Source organism: Sugiyamaella lignohabitans, chromosome A (genome assembly GCF_001640025.1).
Source record: "Sugiyamaella lignohabitans strain CBS 10342 chromosome A, complete sequence".
Classification (NCBI taxonomy): domain Eukaryota; kingdom Fungi; phylum Ascomycota; class Dipodascomycetes; order Dipodascales; family Trichomonascaceae; genus Sugiyamaella; species Sugiyamaella lignohabitans.
Window position 1 is genome coordinate 5406672 of NC_031672.1, and position 19796 is coordinate 5426467.

The following is a 19796-nucleotide window of genomic DNA, read 5'->3' on the forward strand; positions in this document are numbered from 1 at the left end:
AGCTAAGACTTATGTTAGTGGGTGTTGCATACCTAGACCATCAAGTCATACTTACCATCTTGAAACAACTCAACGCCAGACAGTCCAGCATAAGAGCCGTAGTTATCAAGTAGGAATAATTGGAATCCATCCATTTCAATGACATTTATAAACTCAAAATCAAGGTAGTCGACCGTACCATGTTGAGGCAGGGGGCACCACGCATCGCAAATCAATTTTTCGCCGGAAGTCGGATCAACATATGTTAAATTCATAATGCCATTTATCGGAAAAGCAAGGAATCTCCATGTTTTAACACCATTTGTTGGGTCGTTTAGGTTGTATAAACGCAGGCGAGTCGGTGAGAAGCTATACGGTAGACTCGCTTGCCAAGTGCCTTGACGACCATCGGTGAGTGCCCAAGAGGAAGAGTCAGATGGGCAAAGAATTGATGTGGCATCAGAATTAGGAGCGGTACCTTCGGCATCGATCTGAGCAAGTTTGAAACTAACCTGTTGTTCTTGGGAGGTAGTTGTATTGATTTTGGTCGAGAAGACGTCAGATGCATTAAGAGATGTGAAAGAGCCACCGAAAAGCATGTTGTTGTTGGATAGTAAAGAAATTGAATCTATTGATGATTCATTACCAAACCCACCAAATAGCGGAGATTTCCATTGTGAGTCTGTGACATCAAAAATTGCAACACCAGTCGTCTTGTTGAAAGTAAATGACCCTCCCGCGACTACTGTATTGGAATTTTGGTCGCAATAAAGCGTATTAATCGCACCTTCTGGGGCATTTGTGGAAGTTACATGCGTGACCTCTCCAGTAGTGGTATTTATATATGCGAATCCGAGAGGATATGCTTGTGATGTGGATTTTTGACCCTGAATTTGGGTTATGTTGGTGAAATTTCCTGAGAAATAGATGGAGTCCCTTAACAAGCAGGCAGAGTTAACAATGCCATTCGAATGAGCTTGGATTAGAAACTGCTCGCTGTCTAATTGGGCAATTATGCTGTCAAAATATGGATTTTGGGGAAGTTGTGCACTCTCCTGCTGGCCGACATATGAGTACTGAGAAACACCATCAAAAGATCCCACGAGACCAATGTTACCTAGATCTCCTAAGTTTAAAGACGGTAAACTAACTGTCTGGGCCTCTAAAGTCGGTTGAGCTCCTGTCGCTGATGACGAGGATGATGCCGCGGCCGACGACGATGAAGCTGTCGACAATGATGAGCTTGACTGAGCTGCAATCGGAACAATTGATGCTAATGATAAGATAGATGCCAGCAAGGACTTAGCGGATATCGAGATACCCATTTTTGGGCATGGTATACGTTTTCTCATTGCTACAATGCAACAGAGCGTTGACCATGAACAACTGAAAAGTTACCGGCCGTCGACGCGATAATCTGGCTATCTAGCTAGTTAGAATATGTTTATCATAGAAACAACCGATGTCGTAGTGTTGCGCCTTACCTCTTTCCTTTGTTTACCTTGATCTTATTTTGATTGAAACAGTCTTTTTGAAATTCCACGACTTCTAACACAAAAACTTAAACCTACTGTTTAGACTCCACTTTTGTCTTGTCTCATGTAGTTTTAAAGCTTCTTGTTTGTTGACTATTCTCGTCCAGTTAAGCTTTCCAGGCTAGAATACGCTGAACCAGTTGTGTTGAAATTATCGTTGCACAGAGATAATTTGCAGCAGTGCGCCGATAGGTGAAAGGCTCCTTAAGAACTTATGACTTTTTTTGATGAAGACGTCGTGCTTATCGCGTGTATGTACCAAGCTCTTCCGAATGACGAACTGGAATTAACACAGAGTCGCGTATAGGACAACGTGAATGATCGTGAAAGAAAAAAATAGGATTTCTTTGAATTTGGCCAATGCGTATGAAGTCCGATGAATGTTGACGTTTTTCCTTGGTTTAGGGGTTTCAAGTCAAGAGCTTGACTGCTGGTCCTGCATGCCAGATATAGTTTGGTGGGATAGGTAGTGATACTCCTGAGACGCAGTTAACACACGCTAACACACGTACTAAAATTTTGATTTATCCATTGCTTTTTTAGACATCGATAATTTCAGATCTCATGTACGTGGTTGCTATGGTTACGAAAATATGAGATAAACCGTCAGGGGGTTTTTGAGTGTTGTTGACTAATCACTTAAAAAACTTAAAAATTAACTAGAACTTTATTTACTTAAGAATAGCTTGGATTGTTAATGCAGTTTTAAATCTCGAAGCTATCTGTCACGGCCCAATAAGTTTTGAAAAGTGTGACTCGCAGATATGCAGGTAGCAAAAGCACTATACATATCTAGACCCAGGGATACTAGGGCTCTTTCAGTCGAAGACGAGATGTATCACAATTTCACAATTCGACCACCATTTGAACGTATAATGCTTGAATTATATACGCAACTGAATTTACAAGCTACCCATAGCCGACTAATTGTTAAATGTCACGGTGTCTAGTTAGAACCGTGGGTAATGAATGCATCTCGCTATTGTGTTTTCATATTTCCTAATACGTCCATGATCTGCAACCGACCCACCCCCACTAAAGGGTCGAGCTATATGCAACCAGAGGAGAGGTTACCTGGCATTTTGGTAGAAACCTTTCCATAGGTATCAATCGATATCAATAACACTCTCTCGACTTGTTCTTATTATTTTACCATGTGGCCTTTTTACTATACACCTCGGAAACACATGAAACGGGCGCGATGATCCTGCTTGTTTTAGGCTCGCATATTTAGAGACTCCTCAGATCTTCAACAACTATATCCACATATGGGGCTGTAACTCTAACCAGGAATTTCCAGGGGTTGTCTATAGGTCACCCGTCGCCGTTGGCCATTCGGTCAAATGTCTCCTGAAAATCAACGCGCGGTGATGTGATAGGAATGGAATATGCTCAGAGCTTGGAGTTCAGCTAGCTACCAGATTGATCGACAGCTCTCTAACATGGGCCATTAAAAAAACCATCTATAAGAAAATATTATTATTATTTCTTTTGAAGACTAGTTATATATTCGTCATGAAGCTTCTTTTGAGCGGCTTGCTGCTTTTGGAGCTTCTTGAGCAGACTTTTTGTTAGCGGGTTGCCCTCTTTATCCGCCGTGGGTAGGCCACTGTCATCAAAGTTGGTGTACTCAGGTAAAGATTTGAACATTTCCTGGGGAGAGATTTTCGCTTTTTCTAATCTTTCGGCCAATCTCTCAGCTTCAAGACGTGCCTGCTCAAGCTTTTTTGCTTGCTTCTCTTGGTCTTTACGAATCTTGTCCTCTCGCTGACGAAGTAATTCATCTTTTTCGGCTTCATCAAGGAACTTTATAAGAGCGTGTTGACCATCAGCTCTATCATCCAGTAACACACCAAGATCGAGGAGCTCCTTATCTCTTAATGAGTCTGTAGTTGCAAGGAACTCACCATGTGGAACTCTGGCTATAGCTTTGGCGCGAACAAAGTCTCTAAATTTCGCCAGTATTTGAACATAAGGAAGAGCAATATCCTCAATGGTCTGACCTGACTCGTTACTGGGTCTAGAACTTCCCCATCCAAGCCTATCGGTGCTTACGTTGAACCCAAGAATCTCCAAGATCTTGGTAATCCATGTTGCCACTTCGATCAAGACTTCAATACGAAGCTCGCCTGGCTTCTGACCATTGATATATGCATTTGCTTTTTGAACAAGCTCATTTAAAGCTTGAAGGGCAATTGGAGTTGAAAGGTTGTCACAGAAGGCTTCATGCACAGAAGTCTGTGCTTGAGAGAGAGATTCGTATAAAGAAATTTCCGCTACATCAGCCTTCTTGGGAGCTCTTGCATGCTGGATATCTCTAGCCAAGGCACGTACGTTATTGAAGAAGTTTGTCAAAGTGCTTTCAAAAGCCTTGACTTCGAATAACGAACTCTTGAAATCGAACTGGTTGTTCCATTGCTGCATAGCGAAAGACAGTCGCAGTTGCCTAGGTGTATATCTTTCCAGAGCTTCTCGGATAGTAATAAAATTCTTTAAACTTTTAGACATCTTCTGGCCTTCAATATGCAAGTGGCCAGTGTGCAAGAAATAGTTTACCCATTGTTGATTTCCATGACAAGCCTCGGCCTGAGCAAGCTCATTGTCATGATGTGGAAATGCCAGGTCGATACCACCACTGTGAACATCAATTTGTGGCCCAAGAATGGCAGATGCCATCACTGAACACTCAATATGCCAGCCAGGGCGGCCAAATCCCCAGGGTGACTCCCAAGATGGTTCACCAGGTTTACTAGCTTTCCACAATGCAAAATCATTCTTTGATTTCTTACCTTCCAATTTAGTTGACAAAGATCCCTCTCCTTCATCTATAAGATCCTGGTGACCCTTGTTCCAAGGCTGTAATTTGGCATAATCATGGCCACCAGCTTCGAACCCAATAGTATCGAAGTACACACTACCGTCCGCGGTTGAATAGGCGAACTTATTTTGTATGATTTTCTGGATAAAATCCACAATCTCTGGAACATATTCTGAGACCCTAGTCGTCACAGATGGTGGAAGGACATTGAGAGATGCCATGTCCTTGTCAAATTCATTTTCCCAGAAGGCAGCAAGTTCACGGAACACAGCTGGGTCGGTTACAGATGCACCCTCATCTTGGTCTAATGTGATAACAAGAACACTCTTGGAGTCTTCAAGAAACTTATCGGCGGACAAGCTGCCTCTATTTACAATTGCATTATGAGCTGTTTCAACGGCAGTTAAATGCATAGGAAATTTAGGATTTTTTGCAGTCTCCTCTGGGATATTAATGGCTGACTTATACTTTGATATAGTATCAGGTGAGGCGAAATGAGAGGCTAAACTGGCATCAAATAAAGGGAGGTTCTTTTCTGCGTAATTAACAGCTGATTTGGTGACCTTAGCGACAACATCATCAGTAACGCTAGAACCCACATTTTTCGCATATTCATCGAATAGATAACTTTGGCGAGCGCGTACAATTATCTTATCATCAATATCTGTAACATTTTGCACAAAAAAAATGTGATATCCAAAGTAATCGCTAAGGATTCTACGGTTGATGTCAATAGTGACATAGTTTCTAGCATGGCCCATATGACTCGCATCATAAACTGTAGGGCCACAAGAGTACCATGAGATCTTGTTGGATACCATAGGAGTAAATTCAGTCTTTGAGCGAGTCAGAGAGTTATATAACTTCAATTTTGGAGCCGATGGTCCAGAAGTGCTGGGAACAAACCATGCTGGCTGTTTAGTTCGGTCCTCCATCTTTTTTCGGCTTGAGAAGAACTTGGATGAAAAGAATAAATCAATTGTACCACCTAGGGCCAGATTTCTCTTCGGTGGTGAAAGTAATAAATTAGGAATTAATTGACGACGTAATAGAAACATAAACTTTCTATCTAGGATATGTCTGTTTACGTTTCGCTATGACTGATGAAAGATCACCGAATTTTCAGGTTCTCCGTAGGGTTAGGTTAATAATTCGATAACCTGTTAAGGGAGCTACAACGGATTATTATAATGCCTACGATATATATACTATGGGTCCATATCTTTTCATGGATTAGACAAGCTGGGACCATACTAATCTCTGCTACTTGTACCTATCATTTTAGTTTCATGGTTGTCTGACCGCCGCAATTTTGGTGAAAGCGACATAGTGAGTAGAGAGACTCAGTCACGATCTCTTACGTGCTGCATACCTTCAGACTACAAGGATCTCTGACCAAAAGCATGACTCCAATTAAAGCTGCAACTGGAATTTGAAGTGAGAGGCTGAACTCATGGCTACGGTGCAGAGAAACAACTCGCCTTCTTTCCAAGGGCTCACGACCAAACATTCATGTGAGTTTCCTCCCCTTCTAGGTTAAACTTCGGGCAATATACGGACCAATCTAAACTCTGTAAATCTTAGGCTACCAGATTTTTATGACGGCATCGGAGAGGTATATGAAATAATATTTTGGATTAGCTGCAGTGGGCGAGTAACTGCAGTAGGGCTATCAGTAGTCGCTGCTAAGGATTAGCCTAGCTTGAATTTTGCCTAGATATTATATTTGACCGCTGCGCCTGACTTCCGCCGGTAGATTGCTATTTAATGGCTTCGATTCTGAAGTTTAGTGCATAGTTCCGGCTACCCAGCTTATTTAGTAGCTGTGATCCTATCTGCAACCAACAGCCTTCATTGTGTCAATTACTAACAGACAGGGTTTAAGATAGCATTCGGTCCTGTACTTCATCATTCTGCCTTGTTTGATTGTTTTTGTTGCGGGTACAAAAGATCGGGCTGACGAAATAAATGTATGTATTTCACTTGAGTTCCGTTAAACCCCGATCTTACCGCGGACATACCGGAGATTTGCAGCCAACAACAGCATGTTTCTTGCGCTTGTAATAGTTCTTTTTAACTCTTTATCCTGATCTACAACGCACATCAACAGTCATAGTAATTATTCGAACTTCTGTTAACTTGCTCAACAAGATTTCGGCCATTGTTCAAATCGCCTTGATTAGAATTTTAATCTTCACAATACTTAGTGAACTTATGTAGCTGTATGCTGTATTCGGTACTGATTCTCGGGCAGATGCAGGCTTAGGCCAGCGTCAGATGACCAACGCAAAAGGTAAATTCAAAACTATTCAGTCTGCTCGACTTCTATATATTTATTTGCACTCTCAAAATGAGATTTTTCATATCTTCACATTTCTTAGGGCTGTTAAAAAGTATAGGGCCATTTTATTTGAATGCTCCGGTGGATAACTCGAGATTCTAAGACAATTGATGCAGGTACAGATAGAATCACCAGAGCCTCAAGTTACTTTTATTAAGTACCACCGCCGTTTGCCAAACTAACCCTGAAATACCCCACCTACAGTGATCGTCTTTCCTGCAAGAAGCAATTTCCAGTTTTGGAAAGAGCATCTCACAGATCTACTTATTAAATAGGTAATCCCATTTCTTTTACTGGTAAAAAGTATCAGCAGTTGGGCATCTTCTCCACAGCATGTAACGCAAGGACCACCTTTGTAGGGTCTGAACATCGCTCAATTGGGTCAACTGAAGTGCTCCATTGTTAATTAAGATTGTTATGGCTTAAAATTGCCAATTGCCCATTTGTTAGAAATTTCCCTTAAATATGGCTCTGCCGGAGCATATCTGAACCAACAATAAATCTACATCCCACATCCCACACATATACCAAGGGAAGTATAGAATTGGACCTAGTAGAAGCAGACTAGATCTCTTCGTCTTTAACCAAGTTACATCAGGATTAAGCTGTTCGAATTGAGTGTAACTGAAGTTCCTTGACAACATTTCGTCAAAATGTTGGCAAGAAATTTCGCTGCCACTGTAGTGTCATGCAGTCTTGTAATTCTTCTTTTACTCTTTGAGTCTGCTGAAACTAGTGCTATCCCTCCTCGTTCGTTATTTCCTCGCGATGTCCCAAAACTTAGATCCGTTACACAATATTCTACATCACAAACAAACACGAGTGTGCTTTTGAATTCCACTGTACAGTTAAGCTTTCCTCCCTCGCCTCCTCTTCCAAGCGTTGAAAATCAAACTTCTTCTGTGATTGCAATTGCCTCTGAATATTTTGATTCTGATACTTGGACTTTATATACCAATGAATTGCGCAACAACTCCTTCTCAATTCAGCCTTATTCTGCAAATGGATATATTGGAGCTAGAATTCCCGTCCAGGGACACGGTCTGGCTTTCGATGAAAATCATACAGATCCGAACGGACCACCTCCAACTAATGGCTGGCCATTATTTGATCGCCGGCTAACTGGTGCCTATGTCGCAGGTTTCTGGGATTATCAACGCAATATTACTGCTACCAATTTCCCAGAGTTGCTAAAAAAAGGCGGGGAGTCTGTCATTTCTACACTTCCTGTTTGGACGACCTTGGATGTCACTGACCTCCGTACTAATGCAACTTATAATACCTCCACAAACAACTCTCAGATCAGTAATTGGCAGCAATCTCTTTCTCTAAAGAATGGTATTGTACAAACCAATCTTACCTGGAACCCATCGTCCAATTCAAGCTACCGTCTCAATTATACGGTTCTGACCCATAGAAATAGACCAAGTCTCGGCGTTGTCAGACTGGATATTACATCTAACACTAGATCTCAGATCAATGTCACTGACATTTTAGACGGGGCAGGATCATTAAGGACCCACTATGTTGATTCTGATTTGGCTTTTGAACCGGCAATCTGGACCGCTGTCAAGCCAATTGGTATTCGCAATGTCACCGCCTATGAGTACAGTACAATCACCTTCTCAAATAATACTGCTTTGAACCAGACTAGCAGAACTGGTTCATCACTTGCATCAAAAAATGCGTCAACTATCTCTCAACAATTCACCCTATCATTAAAACCAAACGTGACTTATTCAATTATTAAATATGTTGGAATTGCATCTTCTGATGCTTATCCTTCTGACCCATTTATCGCTGCTAGAATGGCATCTTCACAGGCTGTGCAGGCTGGCTGGGACTCTCTTCTTGCTGAACACAATAAAGCTTGGAATAAAATTTGGGATCAAGCCGATATTCGGATTCCTGGAGATCAGGAGTTACAAATCTCAGCCCGTGCCACTTTGTTCCATCTGATTGCAAACGTTCGTGAAGGTAATGAGGGTCCTGGATTTGGCGATAACTCCATCTCCGTCGGCGGCTTAAGTTCAGACTCATATGCTGGTTTCATCTTCTGGGACGCCGACACTTGGATGAGTCCAGGTTTGCAAGCTCTGTATCCTAACTTTGCGTCGTCCATTACTAACTACCGTGCACGATTGGAGGGACAGGCAATTAAAAATGCTCAGTCCCAAAATTACACCGGTGCGGTTTTCCCCTGGACAAGTTCTCGTTTTGGTAATTGTACGAGTACGGGACCGTGCTTTGATTATGTAAGTAGCTCAAGATGTACACATTCATATGGGGTCGCTAACAAGGTTTAGGAATATCATATTAATGCCGATATCGTCCAGGCTCAATGGCAATATTTTTTGGCGACTAATGATACCGAATGGCTCAATCAAACTGGATATCCCATCATTCGGAACGCTGCTGAGTTCTTTGCGGCCTATGTGGTCAAAAATGGTAGTACCAATGGTGAATACTATACGTACAATCTAACTGATCCTGACGAATATGCTAATCATGTCGATAACGGGGCATATACAAATGCGGCAATCTCGAAGGTAATGGAATGGGCTTCTCTTGCTAGTAGAATTGTTGGTGCTAAGGCTAACCCCAAATGGGCTGACATTGCTAACAATATTCACATCCCTCAAAATGACACTCTCGATTTGACATTAGAGTACGATGGCATGAATGGAACTGCTGCAATTAAACAGGCCGATGTTGTCTTGCTGACCTATCCATTAGGATACACCAATCAATCCACTACAAGAGGAATTAGAAATTTACAGTTTTACGCTGAAAATCAGAGTCCTGATGGACCCGCAATGACATATGCTATTTTTGCTATTGACACTGCTCAATTGACAACTCAAGGATGTTCAGCCTATACTTATCTTCTGTATTCGAGTCAGCCTTATCTACGACGCCCATTTTATCAATTTTCTGAACAACTGATCGATAATCCTAATCTCAATGGGGGTACTAACCCAGCCTTCCCCTTCCTCACTGGTCATGGTGGATATCTCCAAGTTTACACTCACGGATTGACTGGCTATAGACCATCGTACGATGTTTTATATCTTGATCCATCTTTGCCTCCTCAACTGAGTGAAGGTGTGTTCTTAAAGGGCCTTAAGTTTCAAGGAGGCGTGTTTGACATCAACATCACTCTTTCAAATACCACCATCACCAGGAAATCTGACTGGTCATTTTCTCTCACAGATGAAAATATCAAAGCAGATGACGAAATCACGGTTGTAATAGGGTCCCGTAATGCTAAGAGTGGAAACTATACTCTCAAAGTAAATGGAACCCTGACTGTTCCTACCTATCGAGCAGATTTGAATACAACAGCTTTTGCTGGTAATCTCGCTCAATGTAAGCCTGTTGATTCAGAAGCCCCTTGGGTACCTGGTAGGTTTCCTGTTTCGCTTAATGATGGCGACAACTCTACGGTATGGCAGCCTCTTAGTAACGAAACGACTGTCATCACTGTTGATTTGGGTGAAGAACGTAAATTCTCGTCCGCTTACTTCTTATGGGGAACTCAGCCCCCCAAAACTGTTTCTCTCGGAGTCGTTGGAGTCAGTGCGAGTAATGTGACTATTGTCTCTAATGCGACTTATATCAACTCAACATTTTCTAACTCGACCATATCCAACTCGACTATATCCAACTCTACAAGTTTCAATTCCACAGTGTCTAATTCGACGTCTTCAAACTCTACTTTGAATACCTCTTTGACTACTCAATGGATCGTGAGCAATGTCGCCGTCAATATCTCTAGTCCGTTCAATGTCAAGACATTCAATGCGTCCAATATTGTCTTCCCATATGGTAATGATTCTCTCATTGCCCTCGGTCAATCTTATACCTCACGTTACGTTCAGATTGCAATTGAGGGGTCTTATGACTCTTCTGGCAATGGTGGAACAATTGCTGAATTTGTACTCTCTTAAACTTATTATAGATAACTGTAAACTAAATACCACGATCCTTTATGACCACTCAATCAATATTTACGTCTTTACTTGTCATAAATGGCACTTATATTGGTATTTGGGTTAATACCTATCATTCGCGCAGAATTGACATATAAATATGAGCTCCCTGTTGCATCTCTACCTGTGCTTGGGCTCGTTGACAAGCGATCCTACTACAGGATACTTTGACTCGAACAACGACTTCCAATCATTTAGAGTATTTTGCTGACCTTCCGTTAAATCATCCAAGAGATCAATGGGCTCTTCGATGGGAGTAAGAACCGCTTCATCAAAAGAATTCAATGCTAATCCTCGTGAAGCATCCCGACCAGCAAAATTAGCATACGGACCTCCCGGCCCATAAAAGGAGCGACCAGCTGAAACATCGTAAACCTTTCCATGTACAGCTAATAGCACATGGGGATCATCCTTGCCATTAAACTTTTGTAAAGTACTCGGAGTGTAGTCAATGAATTCAAGGGGTTCAAGTTTAGAGAGGAACACGCCATCGTCATCTTCATCCAGGTTCTGCTTCTTAAAAAAGAACTTTCGAATTGCAAACAACAGAATAAGAATTCCGAACCCCCATTTAACCAATGGGTGATAACCCTCTGTGGTCTCTTGTATAGGTACTTTCGGAGTGATTTGATCAGACATTTTATCAATGGCTTGAAATTATGTTCCGGCCAGTTTTATATGAATTGGCAGAGGAACCAATTGTTTGCGGGGTTTACTAATTCCGTCAACACATTACCGCGTACGCGGAAGCGACTTAGCTACAATTGCATGTGATAAAAGCAACGATTGTCTAACGCGTTCAATACGACTCTCCAGCAACTTGACAACTTGCCAATGGAGATAGGTACTAGAGTATCAGTTCGTGGAGATGTCGGAACACTGCGGTTTTTAGGAGAAACCCAATTTGCCCCGGGATCATGGGCAGGCATTGAATTGGATCTTCCAAACGGTAAGAACAATGGTTCGGTCGGTGGAGTCCAATACTTCGCTTGTGAGAATGGGGACCGGGAAAACAAACTATTCGGTCTTTTTGTGAGACCCGCTACAGTCGAGATAGTGAGGTCTCAGGCGAGTAAAACTGATCAAAATAAGGACTACGGAGCCCTTGTCTCGAAGAATTTCACAAGATCTAGTTTGGTTCAGGCGAGAAGCAACAGCCAACTCGGGCCTCGAAGCATATCGAGCTCACCTTCACGTTCTATATCGCAAAAGGGCCTTATAAGCTCACCATCTAGTTCACCCAAAAGATCCTCTAGATCTCCATCCAGAAATGTCAATGGCAGTTACGGGGCCCCAGTCATACTTGGTTCACCTCCAACCCTCCTACCAACTGACTCGTCGGAAATGGAATCTGCCTCCAGAATTCGCTCTGGTGTCCACTTATTTGGAAGTCCTATGGCAGAATCTAGGAGGGATTCAGTTGTAACGTCTCCATCCAGGAGTCCAAATTTTGAAGATGGTATACCTTCAAATCTATCCAGGCAGCTTGAGACCCTGAAGTCCAAGCTCAAAATAATGGAACGGAAGCGACAAGAAGATAGAGAAAAACTTCAATTTATGCAGTCACAGAACAAGTCAGTAGGTAGACTGGAAAATATTATCAAGCGACTTCAACTGAAGTTAACTCCAATGCACGAAGAGATTCAATCTTTACGATCCCGATTGTCAGAGGCAGAAGAAGCGACCTCAAAAATTAATAGCGAACAGATTGACGAAGCGCTAGAACTTGCGACTGTTGACAAAGAGATGGCTGAGGAAAGAAGCGAGAGTATTGCTATGGAGTTATTCGCCCTCAAGAACAAGCTAGAACAGGTGCAGACCGAATGTGAGATACTCCGTGAAGAAAACGCTTTGTATTCTCAGGTGGATGTTGGCAGTGATGACTTGCACTCTCTAGAGGATGGATCTAGCTTGAAGAGTACTATTGTAGCGCTTGAAGTGCGGAACGAAAGACTCGAAGAGGCTCTAGTACGCTTGCGAAACTTGAGCCTCACTCAGGAAACAGCAGATAAGGAGAAGATATCAGATTTGGAATCGGAGGTGAAGGAACTTTATAAGCTTCAAACTAGCTATGAGAGGACCAATGAAAAACTAGTGCAAGCAGAAAGCGTAATTCTCGATCTTAAACAACAATTAGATAGTGCGCTGGGAGCAGAGGACATGATTGAAAGTTTAACTGAGCAGAATTTGGAGTTAAGTGAGAAGTGCGAAGAGCTAAAATCTACCATTGATGAATTAGAGATCCTAAAAGAGTTAAACGACGAGCTGGAGGCTAACCACTCACATAGAGAGAAGCAGCTGTTGAGTGAAATAGAATCTCTTCAAGCATTACATCGCGAAAACAGAGAAAAGCTCAATGACTTAGATGTGCGCAATGGTAATCTTGAGCTCGCTATCCTAAAATATCGCGAACTGGTGACGAATTTGAATCAGGAAGTATCCGCTCTTAGATCTGGGAACGAAATAGGGAGTTCCCAAAATCTGGAAGATCGTAATCGCAAAATTCATGACTTGAGCTTGAAATTAGCTTCATCATCAGTCGAGTCAAAAGCAAGAACTTTGGAATTAGAATCATATAAGTTTGATGCCCAACAAGCACTGGAACAGATGGAGATAATGAGATGCTACCTACCGGCAGAGTTGTCTAGCGATGAGACTGCTATACAGTCTCTCTTCCTGATAGAAAAAACTGTATTCCAATCTTCATTGCTTTACTCGTACTTCAGGGAAAAGGTTCTTAACGATAGAGCGGAGGCGAAAGAAGATATTGATGACGATTCCTTAGTTGTTACAAGTCTAAAAATATGCTTTTATCTTGTTCAAATACAATGGATGGCAATGCGCTTAAGTACTACCATCAGGTACTCAGGTGAGAAGTTTACCTTATTTTCGGCTGTTTACAGCCAAGTCTCCAGTGTAGAGGCGTCTTTCAAGTCTAATATTCAGCGCTTAAAGAATGGTGATTTGAGTGACGCTTTGTACATGAAGACCTTGCGAGGTATTGCCTTAAAATTATCGTCCTTGAGTGATAGCTATGATGATAAGTATTTGCCGGACCCAACGTTCTTGACACTCGATAAGATCCGCTTGTTACTAGAATTGCTGGACATATCTGTTGAAGGGGACATGAGACTGCAACTCTCCAAAATATTAGACAGCAAGAAAATTGTATCTCGCTTATTTTCGAATTGGAAGTCAATACGGAGAGAAAAGCATAGGACTTTTGGCCTAGATTCAAGTAGTGTGGAACTCCTAAATTCATTACAGGAGAACCTAAAGAAGCTGTTGAATTTCATTATAAGTGTCTATGCTTTAGATGATGGCGAAGAAGATTTAGTTCTTGCTGATTTTGATTCAAAACATGACTTTGGAGGACAAGCGAAGAAATGTGTCAATGCCTTCGATAGCCCCACGACCAATGAGGATTTCAAAGGTTTTATTACCTCAACCCTTCGAAAGATAAAAGAGCTATCCGATATTTTCAATAAAGCAGTTGCGCGAGAGCTCCCCGATAATCCATGGCGAGTAAAGGAAAGGCAAATAAGTGAGCTTCACTCTAGCCAACAGGCTATGGACAAGGAACTTGAGGTGCTCAAATTCGAGTGTCAGGGGTTGGCAACCCTCCTCAAAACGAAGGACCGAACCATCGAAGAATTAGAAGTAAAGCTTGGACTTATAAACTCGAAGCTCTCAAAATCGAAACAACAGGATAAACTAGTGGCAGAATTAAGGAAATCTTTATCTGATTCTATTTCTCAGAGTCGTTCTTTAAGTGCTGCATTGAGCGAATTGAAAAAGACTGTAAAAGAACAGGAGCGGGCTCTTAAACGTTATCAAAAGGCGGATATCACTGGGTTCAAAGAAAATGAGCTTCTGTCTATCATCAATCTATCAGCTCTTAGTTTAGAAAGAGAAGTGGTTGGGCTGAGAAGCACAATTGCATATCTTAGTAAGAGTAAAGATGTCCTGATGGTCAATATGGGTCAAGACGAAGACTATCTAGAACCACTGTCCGCCCACCCCTCTTGTCATAAAAGCGAACTGTATAGCAAGTGCCGACCGTTGTTCAAAGACCTGAGAAGAGCTGCGGGTGATTTTCAAGTTCTGAGCTTCAAGATTGGAGAACATCTTTGGAAGTCTCGTAAGAACAGTTCTGAGGTGATATTTCTCTCGCAGCATCAAATCCTACAGGATATAGACTGGTGTATTGGTGATGTATTAATGTAAATAAATAATAAATATAGACTTAATCGTGATCCTGAAAGTTTCTGATCTTAATCTTTTTTCTGGGATTCAGTCAAGTCACAGTTCACAATTTTTTTCGGCCATTTCTTAGCTCTGTCAATAAGCTCTTCGGGCCAGAACCACTGAAGAAATAAGTAAAACAAAGTATCAACGATAATGCAGACGACAAAGAGCTTTCCTGCCCATGGGCCACAACGATAATATTTCTGCAGCCTCTCTACCAATGGCTCGTCATCCCTTACGGTCTTGCTTATATGATCATACACCGCCTCAGTTCTTTCCGCTACGTCTTCCCAACAGTACATACCCTTAATCTCTTCATGGAAGAGATAGGTATCTATTCTTTTGTTTTCAATCAAAGATATCGCATGAAGTGTACTGTCTACCAACGAGTCTTCAGACGGGGACGCGAATACAGTCATATGGGAAGGTAGCACTTCGGGAATTCCTCCTACTTTAGTTGTGACAACTAATAGTCCACAAGAAGCAGCTTCAACAATCACGGTGCCAAATGCTTCTGTTAAAGTAGGATGCAAGTAAATATGACCAGAAACCATGACCTCCCGAACCATTTCATGTCGAATACTTCCTATTAAATCTACTCTTTCCTGTAAGCGAAACTTTTCCCTCATTTGCTGTAGATCGACTTCCTTGGGCCCACTACCTGCTATAACGAAATCAACCTTTGAATTCAAAGCACATATTCTGGGAATTATTGCCGTTAACAAATCAGCCCCTTTGTTAGAGTATAGTCTAGAGATGACTACAATCGTTATACGATCTTTGCTGGCCCTAGACGGATCTGGTCGAAAGTTGTCTGAGACAACTGCATTGGGGATAACACTAACGTTGGATGGGTGAAGTGCTGCTCTTAATACTGTATTTTCTTTGCACGTGTGTGAGACGCAAATTGCATGGCTGACGTCAGATAATGTGAACTTCAACAGTTTGTTAGTCGCGATACTGCCAGCATCAGCAAAGCCGAAGAGCGAATGATCCGTAAAAACCGTCTTCAACCCCATCGTACGCCCATGAATTATTGCTTCATGACAAAGACTACTGAGACTTGCGTGACCATGGATGATATCAATTTGTTCTCTAACTACAATTTGCCGTAATATGGGGAAGAAGGAAAATACCGTCGGGAATGTGCTTTCTCTATAAAGAACTAAAAATGGCACGTAGTACACTTTGAGGCCATTGCTGAGTACGCGCACTCCATTTCTTGACCCATACGCATGAGTTATAATTATCACCGAATGTCCTCGGTTAATTAATTCCTGCGAAAGCTGGTGGACGTGCAACTCTATTCCTCCTGCCTGGGGATAAAAGAAGTCAGAGACCATCCTAGGTTGTTAGTTGAATTTGCTTTTAAATAAAGTACTGTTAAACTCACGCTATGTTATAAACCATTTTAAACTGATCCGGTAACAAACCGATATAATGTCTAGAGAAAACTGCTTCAAGACTTCCCCGTATTTTTGCAAGTTGGTTCATCCAGAAATCCCACCCGTTTTAATAATAAATATCATGCAACTGGTGAACTAACTTGTGTAGGGCAATGTGAGAGAACAGGTCCACTCATATCGATCCTATCCATATTCTGTCTGAGAAGTGAGCAACTATATCATCCACTACGGAAAGTGAGCAAAGACAAAACTTTAGGGCTGATAAAAAATTATGACTTGGTGAATATTTTGAAAACTGAGTTGGAAGTCACGTGAAGCTCTATGTTGCAGGCAAGATAAGCGATGAGTCCGACGTTATAATTAGATCCCTGTCAAGTTGCATATGCACTACGACTTACGACCCCCGTTTATTGGAGGCAGTGATAAACTCGAAGAGGTTAATGCCTAAGTCACTTCCCATATTCAATTATTTTAGTGGTGATAGTATCTTATCGATATTGCTTAGGATTCAAGCTTAGTACTCTTCTCTTAGTCTTTTAAGCTATATTGTGGCGTGTTCAGGTTAGCTCTCAAACTGTGGCTGGGTCGTACTGTAAGCTGCTACCGAGTTTAAGCGAAACTGTAGTTACTCGTTTGCTGGGTAGTGACCCGATATAAGAGGAAGGGAAGCCCCTGTTAGAACATTTTGATTCGGAATGCCTGAAGAAGTACATTCTTCTGTGGGAACGAGGCAGTCGCCTTCTTTGACCCCTGATGAATTACCCCCTTCATATGAAGTCGTCGTTGAAACAGATGATACCAATTTTGAGATAAGTAGCGACAGCGAAGGCGAGGGAGAAGAAATCCCTTTTATCTCCAGGCCCACCATAACTAATACAGGGTTTGGCACTAGAAGGGTGCCAAATTTACCTAGCTGGATGTTGGAGCATCATGACTTCGGGAGACCGGCAAGTGCCACGAGATCAAGAAGAGAAAGTGATGCTGAGCAGCAAAGGGGTAGTTCCGACCATGGTACTCCCAGAAATTCTGAGGAACAAGAACTTCACCGAGAGATGGAATTCTTCGAGGTACTTGACCCTGAAAATCCTTCTGTCTCTCTCCCACATACCATGTATGTCAGAGCCAGCCAAGTTTCGAAGCGGTTTGCTCAGAAGATCAGCTCATCCTTAATAATACCTGTACAGCAGATGATTGTAGATCCTGTCGCAAAGTTCTGGACCCATTTAAATGCCAGAATAGACGCCGGTCTTGGAAGATTGGGTAATCCATTGATGCTGCGACGGCTGGCATATCTGATTATTGTATCGGCCACGGTTTTTGGTGCTATCGCACTTGGAATTGTACCTACCGATTCAGGATTTGGTAATGGAGATGGTCTCTTTGGACATGGCCGGTTCCACGATCATCGCAAAGTTAGAACTTATATCAAAGATGCGATATCAGCAGAGTCTCTACGAGATACTATGGAATATATGACATCAATGGCCCATATGGCTGGCACGTCTGGTGACTACATTCTAGGTGAGCACGTGGAGAATTTATTAAATAGCTACGGTATTGGGCCTGTAGAATTTAACACAGAGCATGTATACTTGACATCATCAAATTCGACAGATTCGGCGATGGAGCTCAAACTGATAGATTCAAACGGCAATGTTCAGCATGAGGCGAAATTATATGAATCTCAAGCTTTAGATCACCCGACAGAGTCTCAAACTCAACCACGACCGTTTCATGCACTAGCGGCGTCTGGGAGCGGAACGGGCCATATAATATATGCCAATTATGGAACGAAAGAAGACTTCAAATTTCTCTCTGAGAAAGGTGTTGATATCAAAGGTTCGATAGTATTTATGAAAATGGGTCGGATGGCCCTAGGGCTGAAAGTTAAGCTGGCGGAACAGGCAGGTGCAGTCGGGGTCGTAACTTTCAGTGAAAAGTTGCAAAAAGATACAAAACTTTGGCCCGACGGTCCAGACTATTCCGCAGATGCAGTAGAACGGGACTCTGTGGGAATTTCTGCGATTTATCCGGGTGATATCCTGACCCCTGGATGGTCATCTTCGAGGACACCGCAGGTTATCGAGTATAAAGAAGCTCGGAACGTTCCTAAAATTCCAAGTATTCCGGTGTCTTGGAATAGTGCAGAGCCTTTTCTTAATGCCTTGAAGGGCCATGGGATCCATGTGCCAGATTGGGGAAACAATGGCCAGCCAGCAGGCGTCCAAGAATGGTGGACAGGTGATAAATCTGCCCCAACTGTATTTCTGAAGAACGAGCCGATCATTGGTGAACGTCATGAGATTTGGAATGTACTTGCACGAATCGAGGGACTTGAACAGTATGATAAAGCTGTTATCATTGGTGCTCAACGAGATGCCTATTGTTATGGCAGTGTGGACCCTATGTCGGGTACAGCCATTCTACTCGAGGTGGCCAGAATATTTTCTACTTTATATACTCAGTTGGGCTGGACCCCATTGAGACCTATTTATTTTGTCAGTTGGGATGGCTCTGAACATAACATTGCTGGGAGTACAGAATGGGTGGAGGCCCATAGTGAGGATTTGAAAAAGGATGGACTAGTGTACATTCATCTTGATTCGGCTGTTTCTGGTAATAATTTGAATGTCATGGGACACCCACTCTTTGATGGAATAGTGAACAGTATTTTGAAAGATATAAGCGATCCAATTGTCAATACCACTTCTGTTGCAGATTCCTATGGTGATAGTCATATTAAAACAATAAAAGATATTGGGGATTATCTTCCATTTTTATCGCACACAGGAGTTCCTGCAATCACTATGAGATTCGAAAACAGAGAGTCTACTTTTCCAAAACATAGTTGTTACGATTCCTTGGAGTGGATGAAAAAATTTGGGGACCCAGATTTTCGGTATCATAAGGCATTAACAGAAATTGTGTCATTTTTGGTCCTACGCTTTGCTGACGAGCCTGTGATTCCATTTAATGTTGCTGCGTATGGAGATCAGTTGCATGGATATATACGAGATTTGGAGATATATGCTCGGGCCTCGCCAGGATGGTCGGAAAATGGCCATAAAATGGACTTCAATAAACTAGTTCATGCATCTGATACAATGATTCAGGGGGGCGTATACTTTAACGAATGGTTCAATGAATGGCTTAATATAGTCCCTGTGGGGGAATCACCAATGATGACTGGACATAGATGGGGTTGGAATAATCGACTGTTAGAGCTGGACAAACATCTTCTAGAAAGGAATGGACTTCCTGGTCGTAACTGGTTTAAGCATGTAATATTTGGACCGCAGCTGTGGCATCCGACCACAGGAGACTATGAGTGGAGCACTTTTCCAGGAATTCGAGATGCAATTGAGGCTGGCGATTGGGAAACCGCAGTACAGGAAGTCGAACATGTGGCAGAAATGATATCGTTTGCCTGCAATCGTTTTGTACAGTAGAGATAGTCTGGTTCATATACACCAGATG

General features: G+C 42.2%; 8 protein-coding genes across 8 annotated transcripts; 4 read left to right on the forward strand and 4 right to left on the reverse strand.

The window, feature by feature from the left end:
• Positions 1 to 32: 32 nt before the first annotated feature.
• On the reverse strand, positions 33 to 1331 carry RAX2 (Rax2p; the record flags this gene model as incomplete). Its single annotated transcript, XM_018878684.1, has 1 exon — positions 33 to 1331. The coding sequence occupies one exon, from the start codon at positions 1329 to 1331 to the stop codon at positions 33 to 35; it is 1299 nt and encodes a 432-aa protein (XP_018735963.1).
• Positions 1332 to 2996: 1665 nt separating this feature from the next.
• AWJ20_1780 (cysteine--tRNA ligase) lies at positions 2997 to 5267 on the reverse strand (the record flags this gene model as incomplete). Its single annotated transcript, XM_018878686.1, has 1 exon — positions 2997 to 5267. The coding sequence occupies one exon, from the start codon at positions 5265 to 5267 to the stop codon at positions 2997 to 2999; it is 2271 nt and encodes a 756-aa protein (XP_018735964.1).
• A 2059-nt stretch (positions 5268 to 7326) lies between these two features.
• On the forward strand, positions 7327 to 8979 carry ATH1 (alpha,alpha-trehalase ATH1; the record flags this gene model as incomplete). Its single annotated transcript, XM_018878687.1, has 1 exon — positions 7327 to 8979. One exon carries the CDS (start codon positions 7327 to 7329, stop codon positions 8977 to 8979), a length of 1653 nt encoding a protein of 550 aa, XP_018735965.1.
• A 246-nt stretch (positions 8980 to 9225) lies between these two features.
• Positions 9226 to 10623, forward strand: ATH1 (alpha,alpha-trehalase ATH1; the record flags this gene model as incomplete). The annotated part of the gene is made up of 1 exon (XM_018878688.1): positions 9226 to 10623. The coding sequence occupies one exon, from the start codon at positions 9226 to 9228 to the stop codon at positions 10621 to 10623; it is 1398 nt and encodes a 465-aa protein (XP_018735966.1).
• A 162-nt stretch (positions 10624 to 10785) lies between these two features.
• DAP1 (Dap1p) lies at positions 10786 to 11304 on the reverse strand (the record flags this gene model as incomplete). Its single annotated transcript, XM_018878689.1, has 1 exon — positions 10786 to 11304. The coding sequence occupies one exon, from the start codon at positions 11302 to 11304 to the stop codon at positions 10786 to 10788; it is 519 nt and encodes a 172-aa protein (XP_018735967.1).
• Positions 11305 to 11499: 195 nt separating this feature from the next.
• NIP100 (Nip100p) lies at positions 11500 to 14892 on the forward strand (the record flags this gene model as incomplete). Its single annotated transcript, XM_018878690.1, has 1 exon — positions 11500 to 14892. One exon carries the CDS (start codon positions 11500 to 11502, stop codon positions 14890 to 14892), a length of 3393 nt encoding a protein of 1130 aa, XP_018735968.1.
• A 47-nt stretch (positions 14893 to 14939) lies between these two features.
• On the reverse strand, positions 14940 to 15542 carry SPT14 (Spt14p; the record flags this gene model as incomplete). The annotated part of the gene is made up of 1 exon (XM_018878691.1): positions 14940 to 15542. One exon carries the CDS (start codon positions 15540 to 15542, stop codon positions 14940 to 14942), a length of 603 nt encoding a protein of 200 aa, XP_018735969.1.
• A 1472-nt stretch (positions 15543 to 17014) lies between these two features.
• Positions 17015 to 19768, forward strand: TRE1 (Tre1p; the record flags this gene model as incomplete). Its single annotated transcript, XM_018878692.1, has 1 exon — positions 17015 to 19768. One exon carries the CDS (start codon positions 17015 to 17017, stop codon positions 19766 to 19768), a length of 2754 nt encoding a protein of 917 aa, XP_018735970.1.
• Between the last annotated feature and the right edge of the window lie 28 nt (positions 19769 to 19796).